We start from the raw sequence: 11,173 nt of genomic DNA on the forward strand, positions 1-11,173 counted from the left end.
ATTGCTCCCATGGTATTTCTAACAGTGTCTTAGCACTAAGCTAACACTGGCTTTATAGCCGTTGTAGATTCCATTTGCCCATTTGTGATATTTGAAGGCCCCTGTCAACACGGTTTCAAAATGTTTCAAGTTTTGTTTTAATAGCAAAGATATGTCTCAGGAAAAGCATTTACCAGTGTTATATTCAAGAAATATTTATAAATGAAAAATTTAGTAGCAGATAAATGCTCCAAAAACTGGCAGCCCTATGTGTTTGAGACACCCCACAGGAAAATAGACCACTTTACTCTTCTCGGCTGCTCTCTGAATGGTAAAAAGCGCAAAACGGAAAACAAGCTGGCTAACAATCAATTTAGAGATCTAACTGCATTTTGCATCTAATGTTCAAGAACTCAGGCTTTCAGCTTATGGTGGGTAAATCACAGACATATTGTGTCCGATGTTTGAATGCTCAGCACTAGTGTTATATCTGTAACCTATAGCTAGTTAGGTAACTGCTGGATCATGCTTCTGAAATTGAGGTCACACAAGCTCCCGTTATGAGTCAGCAAATGAGTCATATTTGAGGACAAACTTGTGTGCCTTATCACTAAAGTATAATTTTATTCCTACAGTTAAAGTGGACCGCTATCTATCACATTCTCGTAAATTATGATCCTGCAACAGGCAGCTAATACAAGTAGGAGGAAGCGTCTATCTATGCAACAAACAAAAGTGTAATAAACAAATTTAGGCAAGCTTAAATATCCTACTTGCTGGGAGTTTTGTCTGGGACTTGAAGCAGTAAAAGAGCAGTCACACTTTATGTGAGGGGGGCAGCTGACATACATATCGCTAACTGATTGGCACCTTTGCCAAATTTTGTTCCATCCAACTTAAATCAAACTTTAGAAACTGATAAAGATAATAGAAGGAAATCATAAAAAATGTCTAGACAGAGGCTTGAAGCTTGTAATTAAAGTAAATTTTACATTGTAGCAGTTTTACACTAACTCTTTCAGTAAAGAGTGCAAAGAGTAGCTGCTGTTTTCCATTCCTAACAACTAACTGGAACCTGGTTAGATTTGTACTATTACTATTTGTACTCACTTCCTAATTATTTTGGTAGTTAATCGTGTGAGGCTTTCAGTTCAGCACACTTGGCTGTGTCGGCCTACACACTGCACAGAAAGAAATCCTAATAATTGTCTGATCAACATTTCAAACATTTAACTTTTTAGTGTCCAGCCAGAACTTGACATTAAAATAGGAGTATTTCTATAAGATTGGCAGAGTGTAATAAAACAAGCATAATGATTATGTAAGTAAAATTGAACTAAAAATTACAGACACATATTTTTAAGCATTCAGAAATCACTAGGCTTTCTTTGAAGGCCAAGAAGGCCCTGAGGTTCCCCCACTGGCTGTATGTCATACAGTATTAGAGCCACATAATCACAAGCTAATTTGTGGGTAAAATCTTACATTACTTGGTAGCTACATTAGCCTTGAGCTTCAGTGCAAAAGAAGCAAACTTCAAAAGCCAAACATGTCTTGGCTTACTGACTACATTTGATGTAAGTGGAAAGAAAGATTGTGTAAATTTGATCTTTTTGCCAAACTATTCACTCAAGGGGCTAATGATCACTGATTTAAATCATACCAAATCTCGTGCTTTATGCTGAATATCCAACCACTGTTACTCATGCAGATCTCTCAGTGTTAAATCAAACAACTACGCTTTTACTGTGCAAAAGGAAGCGCATTGAGTGAACAGCAGCTGCAGTATGTCCCTCTCTCTCTCTCTCTCTCACCTGTGAAAGAGATATTAAAGCCGTGGAATGAGATGGAGAAGTCTGAGATGAAGCGCAGCTGGGCCCTGAAGTTGCCGTAGAGACCAGCATTGAGGGCCGGGGGCCTCTGGGAGCCGGTGAGTCGGGCCAGCGGCTGGGCGAAGCTGCCGTTCTCTGTCAGCAGCAGGTAGTCATGGTGATCCTCCAGATGAAACGCATGGAACGTGAAGCGCACGCCTGAGCATAATGAGATCATCAGATAAATTAAACCAAGAGAAGAAAAAAAAAATCAGCAGCAAGTTGTCTGCCACCAGAGTATCAGCTCCAAAACCAGGACCAGGGTAAATTATTTATGTACTGGGTATTTTAGGATTCAAGCTACTGGGGAAAGCCAGGAGGCTTAACCCTTATAAGTGTAGGTATTATTGTCATTGGACTATATGTCAATTTAACATCATAATTATAGTGATAAAGTAATAACATAAAAACAAGTAAGCATAATTATGTAAAATATTTACATTTAATTTACATGCTGTATCGACAATTTTGAGTTTTTCATGTTTGTTTTAAAAAAAAAAACATTTTTTTTCTGCGCATACTAAAACCTTTCATTACTAATTACCTCTTAAACTTAGAACTTGCCAAATATGGTACGGATTGAAAATTGAGAATCTGCCTTTTCTACAGTTTTTCTCCACTTGTTTCAAAGAGTTATGAGAAATATAAAATAAAAATTATATCATGTTTCTTTTAGGCTGGGCAGTAACTGTAACTGCTGAGGGTTAATACACATGCCTGTAATTGTATAACAGGGGAACGAACTGTTGGCACTGCATTAGCATCTAGATGCCCCATTCAAAATAAACAGCTTGCACAGATTTCATTATTAATGGCATGGTGAGCTGTAATTGACGAGTTCTCTTGGTGGCCTGGCAAGGCAGGAGGAGTGTGTCTGTGTGTGTCCTGATTATACAGAAAAACCTAAGAAAAATAGGGCTTTCCTAAAGGACTTTTTCCTAAAGCTAAACGCCTTATTTGTAAAATGTCTTTTTTGGTTACTGAGGTTAAGATCAGGGTTAGACTTTGTCATTCTAAGTACATATTACATATATATAATGCACACGCAACATATTATTACATATAACTGTTGACAAATACATACAATGCATTCGAAATGTCTTTAGACCCTTTCACTGTTTCACATTTTGCTATGCTGTGTTTAAAATAAATAAATAAATAAAAATTCCCATTATTCTGCACTCAATATCCCCTAACGTGAAAGTGAAAACAGAAGAAATTTTAGACATTTCTGCAAATTCATTAAAAAGTAAAAACTACAATTTTGCCTGGACATCGTATTCAGGTATTCAGACCCTTTGCTATGACACCTGAAATTCAGCTCTGGGGGCCTCTCATTTCTCTTGATCATCTTTGATATGTTTCTACACCTTAATTGGAGTCCACCTGTGGTAAATTCAGTTGATTGGACATAATTTGGAAAGACACACACTTGTCTATATAAGGTCTCACAGCTAACAATGCATATCAGAGCAAAAAACCAAGCCATGAGAAAGAAAGAACTGCCTGTAGAGCTCAGAGACAGGACTGTGTGGAGTTCTGCTGCACCGAACGTTCCCAAGAGCACAGTGGCCTCCATAAGTCTTAAATGGAAGAGGTCTAGAACAACCAGGACTCTTCCTAGAGCTGGCCGCCCCGCAAACTAAGAAGTCGGGGGAGAAGGGCTATGGTAAGAAAGGTGAGGCTTAGGGTCAACTCTGTGAATGTCCTTGAGTGGCCCAGCCAAAGTCCTGACGTGAACCCTATCGAACATCTCTGGAGAGACCTGAAAATCCCCATCCAACCTGACAAGAGTTTGAGAGGATCTGCAGAAAAGAATGGCAGACAATCATCATACCCAAGAAGACTAGAGGCTGTAATCGCTGCCAAAGGTGCTTCAACTAAGTACTGAGTAAAGGGTCTAAATACTCAGTGCAATATTTTAGTTTTTCCTTTTCAATAAATTTGCAAAAAATTTGAAAATTCTGTTTTCACTTTGCCATTATGGGGTATTGAGTGTGGAATGATGGAAAAACCTGATAAAAAGTGAGAAATGAGAAAGTGAAAAGGTCTGAAGACTTTCCGGATGCATTGTATACACACTCTTGCACAACACACACCTCTACACACACACACACACATATATGTGTATGTATATATATGCCATTATATACAGAGTTCCAGAGTTGATTGTGTATTTATACATAAATACACAATCAACTCTGGAATTAGTGAAAATGCAGATTCCAAGAATATTACCAGCCCAAATTTCAGTATTTGGTGGAGCCGCCCCTGGCAAGAACAACAGCAATCAGCCTCTTTCTGTAGTGTTTAACAAGGCTGGAGAACACTTGTAGAGGGATCTTGGACCACTCTTCTATGCAGAACATTTCCAACTTGAGATTCTTGGATTTTTCTCTTGTGAATGGCCCTCTTCAGTAGAGACTGCAGATTTTCAATAGGGTTCAAGTCTGAGAGGGCCATTGCAAAAACCTTGATTTTGTGCTGCTGCAACCATGTCTTTGTAAATTTTGATGTGTGCTTCAGGTCACTGTCTTGTTGTACAACCCAAGCATGGCCCAGTTTCAGCTTTCTGGCAGAGACAACCAGATTTTCAGCTAAAATGTTGCTAAAATGTTGCTTGGCTCAATTTTGGTCTCATCTGACAACAACAAACTATTCCAGTTGTAATTTCCAGTGTTGCTTGGCAAAGTTCAGACGGTGGGATCTGTGTCATGGTCTCATGAAGGGCTTCTTTCTTGGAACTCATCCAAAAAGCTGCTGGTCATGGAGGTGGCGTCTCACTTTTGATTTTAAAACGTTTAAACCCTAAGATGCGACTAAGCATTGCAGTTGAGAAACTGTGATTTTTGGGATTCTCTTTGCCTCTCTTAGTGTCCTCCTTCACGGCTGAGCTGTGAATAGGTCCCCCCGCTGGTAGATTTGCTTCTGAAACTTCTTTACTGTGGCCCTGATTATGCTTACTGGTAATTTCAACTGCTGACCTATTTTTTGTAGCCATTTCTCAATCTACGCAGCTCAACATTTGTTTAACTAAGTATAATATATAAATATTTTTCCGTATTTAATGTGCCTTCTGTTTATCTTTATTACAGCTTTCATTCTTTTCAGGGGACACACTTTCATTTTTCAATTTTAACGTTTCTACACCTTCAAATTTTAGTTTTAGAAGTGGTTGCATTTTCTGCTTCTCAAAGTCCAAGTAATCCCAAACACCTTCAGTGATGTTGAACTTCAATTATTCTTTATTCTATAATTTATATATTTATTCTATATAACTTTTCCTTATGCAAGTGGATTATCATGTAATCTCCTCAAAAATATATCCTAAAAATGGGTAACTCATATATATATATATATACACACACACACATATGTAATTTAAAATAACACTTAAATGGTCAGCCGTTACTACCTGATTCACTATATTCACAGGCCAAATTCCCTCAGTCATCCATGACTATGAGAAAGACCAGAGAAAACTGCAATGACGTACGACAAAAGGTTGTTGAGCTGCACAAATCAAGAAATGGCTACAAGAAAATAACAAAACAGTGCAAAATGCCAATTTCCACTATCAGGTCAGTAATTAAGAAGTCTAAAATAACTGGAGATGTTAAGACTCTGCCAGGAAGAGGATGTAAAACTATACTGACCCTACACACAGTGAGGAGGCTGGTTTGAGTGGCTAAAAATCCACCAAGAATCACAGATGGTGGAATTGCAGACATGAGTCAGGTCTTGGGGTCACAACATCTCCTACTACAAAACAAACACCATCTATATAACAATAAGTTGATTGGGGAGGTTTCCAGAAGAAAGCATCTGCTGTCAAGGACAAACGAACTCAAACTCCTATAGTTTGGCAGACATTACTGGAACTTTCAGTGGGACTGTGTTCTATAGTCAGATGAGACCAAAATAGATGTTTCTGGTAACCAACACCAGAAGTGAGTTTGGCATAGACACAAAGTCATACAGAAAAGCACTTCACCCCCCTGTGAAGTATGGTGGTGGACCTGTGATGTTGTGGGGCTGTTTTTCTTCGAAAGGCCCTAGAAAATTTATGTGGACAAATGGCATCAGAATCATCCAGCAAAAATAAAATCAAATCTGACTGCCTCAGCCAGGAAGCTTAAAGTGGGCCACAGTGATCCAAAGCACACCACAAAATCAACACAAAATGGTTCACTGACCACAGAAATAAGGTTTTACCATGGCCACCCCAGTCCCTTGACCTAAACCCCATAGAAAACCTGTGGGATGTAGAAGAGGAGTATCAGAATCTGAAGTACCGGGAGAGGTTCTGTCTCAGATCCTTTGCCATGAGCTCTCCTGTCTCATTAGCATTATAGGAGAAGACTCAGAGCTGTAATCTTTGCACAAAGTATTAAATGAAAGGGTGCCAATAATTATGGCACACACAGATTTGAGAAAAATACTTCATGATAAGAATTAGTTTTTTTTCAATCATTGTACGTTAAATAAAGGTTAGATAAGTAATGAACAATTTTTTACAGATTGTTTTGCCCATATTTACCAGGGGTGCCAATATTTGTGGAGGGAACTGTATCTATACTTTACTACATATATATGTGTGTGTGGGTGTGTGTGGGTGAGTGTTTGTGTGTGGGTGTCTACCTTTGCCATGGCTGACCTCCACCGTCCACGTGCAGTTTAACGAGTTGGGGTAGAGCTCCGGGAAGCCGGGGGACAGGATGATGCCACTAGGCCCTTTCACATCGCCGCCACACAGTGCTGCGAGACACACACACACATACACACACTGAATCCTAACAACTCAAACAGCAGTGGTTTCATAAGCAGCCGAGAAGCAGCAGATGCTGCAATCATTCTGCTGTTATTCTCTGGGCTGGGGAAGGCTCAGCGGAGGCCAGGCCGCGGCTGCTGGGGTAAGCTCCGCGGAGCTGAATATAGATGGCTGACGGTGAGGCAGCGAGGGTAAGGCAAAGGAAGAGTAAAAATACCACCTGAAAGGTTAATGACAGGCATAAAGCCTTTTTCACCTTGAGCTATTTTCCCACATATCACTGTCTCAAATGAAGGTCACCATCACTCGCATGAAATACACAAAAACTGAAATTCCACTCTATTCCACAACTGCTCACGTCTAAAAACCCTACATGTGGCCTGAAATATGCAGCTGTATGCAAAAGTTTTCACTTATTTTATAAGTGAAATTAAGTTAATACACCCTCTACAAATGACACACTTTCGCACATTTTAACGCACAGTTAAATGTTTATTTGCTGAACACAACATATTGGGGGGGAAAAACGAAAACATAAAATGTGACACGCAAAGGTTATGGCATATTTTATGTCTTCTTTCCCCCAACATGTTAAACTAATAATAAATAAATAAATAAATAGAAATTGTGCACTAAAATCAGCAGTTTTCCAGTATGAAGTTTGTTGCCTCCGGAGGAGGTGGTAACTTCTTTTCACTCAGAACATCAACAAAACGTAATTTCACTGTTCTAAATTTTGCATCAGGGCCTCACTGTCCCTTTATTAGAAACCCCTCCCTTTGTAGCTGCATTATGCTAGTGTAGTTAGAGACTGCAGCCCATCTGTTGATGCACAGTTTGTGTTAGCCTTCTTCCCCACCCTTTATCAGTCATCACTTTCTGACAACAGAGCCGCTTTTGGCTTGACAGGTTTGGGTGGTGGATCTCAACCTAGTGGAGACACTGACGTGCATCAAAACCCCAGAAACACTGCTGTATCGCACCACACACACTACCATGTCAGTGTCACTGCAGAGCTGAGAATGGACCACCACTGTTCAGACATTATTTGAGTGGTGGGCCCCTTCCCTTGTGCAGCAACAGATGGGCTCCAGTTTGTAACTTTAAAGGGGAACTCCAACAATTTTGCATAATTGAATGGTTAAGATGTAAACAAAGTCAATCAGAGTAGTTTAGTGCATATGCTTAATTCTGGAGAAATTTAGTTGGTCAGCATTAATGAGAGGAACCAGACGTCTGAAGAGTTTAGGGCCTCTAAAAGCAACACCACAGAAAGTTGTGATATTAAATGCTTATGAATCTCAGCCTGATGTTTGAGACATTGTTTTACAGTAGTTTTGAGAGTTTTGGCCTAAAACACATTTTAATTCATTTATTCTAATCTGTTCATGGTGGAAGGATACATTAAGTGTGCTCTAAACCAAAATAGTCCCTAAAGAAAACTTTTTTTTCAGACTTACCATTGGTTTACCATCAACACTACATATAAAAACCTCAGAAGGCTTATGTACGTTGGTGGTTTTGGACATAAAATAAAATGGCTATATTCGTGTTGTAGAGATCAGGACCCCTGGTTCCTACCACCACCACTGTAAAGAAATCAGAGTCAGTAAGTTTATCTACAAATAAACCATTTTGCATCAAAGCAGTCTGAATGACTTTGTTTACATTTCAACCACTGAATTATGCAGACATTTAGAAAAATTTCCCTTTACAAGGTAGGTGTATGAACAAACTGGTAAACAGTATAGAGAGCATCCACAAAGTACACTGTGGAAATGTTTATAGTGTGAAAATTTCAGCGACCACCCTTCATTTGTTAACTTTCCAGTTGAAACGACTGGCCTTCAAGAACTGAAGTTATTTAACTGAACATATTTAACAGAAAATCATGCAGAAGCTTTAAGAACTATACATATCATTGTTTCAGTATTTAGTGTGTCCACTCTTTACCTTCCTTACAGGAACTAAAACGCAACAGTGTCTTGAAAGCCACACACCCTTTCAGACCCATAGTGCTGAGTCTTCTTATATTTTTTTGATGCTGGAAAATGAAAAACTTGTACTTTATGATTGTTTTGACTGGAAAAGTCATAAAGAAAGGGCGGTCTCTGACAATTTCACAGTCCTGTATATGGATCTGAAGATAACCCATAGTGGACCATCAGTAAAGTGTGACCCAGACTCGGTGTGATCTTCCATGCGCTGTCTGTCAGTTTCCAACTGTTGTTTTTGTTCTACTCAAATGTACATTACAGCCTGGCGTCGAGTGAAATAAACAGCATCACACAGAACACAAGCAAGGACACGCACACGCACAAACAGACAAACATACACAGACAAACACGCAGCTCCCCACATGAATAACAATAAAACAGCAACAACAACAGCAACACCATAACGCTCCATGCCGTGATCCAGCAGCAGCGGACTCTAAAGCCCTGAGGCTCAGTCGCTCTGCATCTGTCCAGTCTCTCTTTTCCGTCCCCCCCAACATCCCCCCCTTCCGCAGTTACATCATCTCCAAAATATTACTGCACATATTTTATTCATACATAATTACACGAAGTCATTAAAACTGAATAAGCCCAATATCGCAGACCCACAATAGAGGCTGTTCGGGGAACAAGCATGCGTTGCTAGGTTAATGTCTGCACCGGCTCTTCGGGGGACCTTAAGCTGGAACATGACGCATGCCGAGAGGCCTCTGTCGACAGTCCCTGCTTGAAAAGCGTAATTGTGGAACTGCTAGAGAGCTGGTTGTTAGTGGAGCGGCCATTCACAGAAGATTAAAGGGATTTGTAAAACGTGTAGCGTGTGACGCTTTTATGCAGGGATTGATTACTTTATTTGTTGAAGTTCACACTAATGCCAAAAAAGGTTAGCCACAGTTTTTTAACTCATAAAGTTGCTCTGCACTTTGCTGTCTGGTGGACTTCTCTATCAGTAGGCCTTTTATTGTCATGACGCTTAAGTGCAATAGAAAGTAAAGCCAAAAGTGGTCATATTCAGAGTTCTACAGCGTTTGTGCTGCAGTGAGAAAGTTATACGGACATTTCCATATTCCAGATGGATAAATGGTCACATCAGTCACTCTGCTCAGTAAAAGTATAATCTATAAAAGTGCACGGTATGTTTGTTTATCCTCAACAGCATTCTGACTTTTTGATTAGGCAAAAGTTTCAAGCCTGGTAGACCAACCAGGAAATGTGTATGCAGCACAGAATGTTTGACTAGTATTTCATCATGATTCAGCCCACTCCTGCCTACAGTGGGCTGTTTTCCCACCTGCTCCCATGTACAACACTGAAAATTAGTCAAGATAAGATATTGTGGCAGGTCCCGCAGGAATACGGAGGATTGCAGACCTCTAGTCGTATTGAAGGATTAGCAATCTTGCTTCCTGGTTTTCAATACTTATTAGCAGACGTGTTATAAATGAAGAGAACAGTCACTGGCCAAAATATTCATGGGAAAGTTTGTAACGCTCAACATAGCATCTGTTTATGGAGAAAGTCTCGCCCCTCTATAAAAAGAGTCAATAAGCTTACTGGTTATGCCGGAAGTGGAGAAGGATCGACAATCGTGTAACGCTAGTGGGAAAAGTCCCCCTGTTGTGGAGATCTGGGCAAATGCAGTAGCCAGAACAGCTTGAAAAATCACATCTTTTGTGTGTTATTTGAGCCAGATGCTACAAACTAGTTTTGAGTTTTTGTCAGATTTTATCTATGATTTTAAATATGTTTTTGAAACAAGAATTTGACCTTTAATTTCAAGAATTTTGATCTGTCTCCATTCAGAGAGAGAGAAATCTGGTCTTGTATGGCTGGAAATAACTGCCTAGTGGTGTTGCAAAGATGGCCGCTGAGTAAACAGACTTTTGTATATGGACTTTGTTAGTAGCTCCTGAGAACAGAAACAGCTTGAGCTCAAATAAACAAACATTACTCACCGCTGCCTCCTAGGGTTGTACAAGCAGTCAGAAGTTTAAACTTCTGTAAGAAAACCCACCCGGTTCATTCTGTTTGTTGTGACATAAACAGATAGTGAAAGCTAAAAACTGTGGCCAGACTAAATAACTGTGATAAGGTGATTAAATAATAATTGTGGGTGGAGCTCTGCATGGGCCTTAAATTGAGCCTGAACTGAAGACCTGAGCCTGCTCGCACGTGCTAACAGAGATATCTTAAAATGCTTATAGTCTGTCGCTTTGTTATTAAGTGCTTCATTTGATCGACAGAAAAAAACCTCAAAAATAATTCTACATGCTAATCTGAAAGTCTTTTGCTGCAGCTGACACCGACTTCACTGGTGTAAAGAAATGCTCTGACATTGATATCTGTTTGTAGCTAGCAGCTGCTGCGAAACGGCTGCATCCACGGTCAATGTGTCGCCGAAGAGAAGCTGTGCCAGTCCTCCTGCTTGCTCATATGTGTCAACTCAAAATATGTTGATGCGCCAGCTCATAGTACCGTTGCAAGCTCTACATTTTACGATCAGGTCACGTTTGTTTCCACAATAAAGATGTTTCTCACTAATTTACCATTTAAAC

At 39.8% G+C, this 11,173-nt stretch overlaps 1 protein-coding gene across 1 annotated transcript in view; it reads right to left on the reverse strand.

The window, feature by feature from the left end:
* Positions 1–11,173, reverse strand: part of csmd3a (CUB and Sushi multiple domains 3a) — a 457,456-nt gene that overhangs the window by 259,525 nt on the left and 186,758 nt on the right. Inside the window, exons 19-20 of the mRNA XM_036558514.1 lie at positions 6,492–6,608; positions 1,794–2,009 (exon numbers count right to left, since the gene is read on the reverse strand). Coding sequence (XP_036414407.1) covers positions 1,794–2,009; positions 6,492–6,608 — 333 coding nt within the window. The remainder of the gene's footprint in view (positions 1–1,793; positions 2,010–6,491; positions 6,609–11,173) is intronic.

Source organism: Colossoma macropomum, unplaced genomic scaffold (genome assembly GCF_904425465.1).
Source record: "Colossoma macropomum unplaced genomic scaffold, Colossoma_macropomum, whole genome shotgun sequence".
Lineage (NCBI taxonomy): Eukaryota > Metazoa > Chordata > Actinopteri > Characiformes > Serrasalmidae > Colossoma > Colossoma macropomum.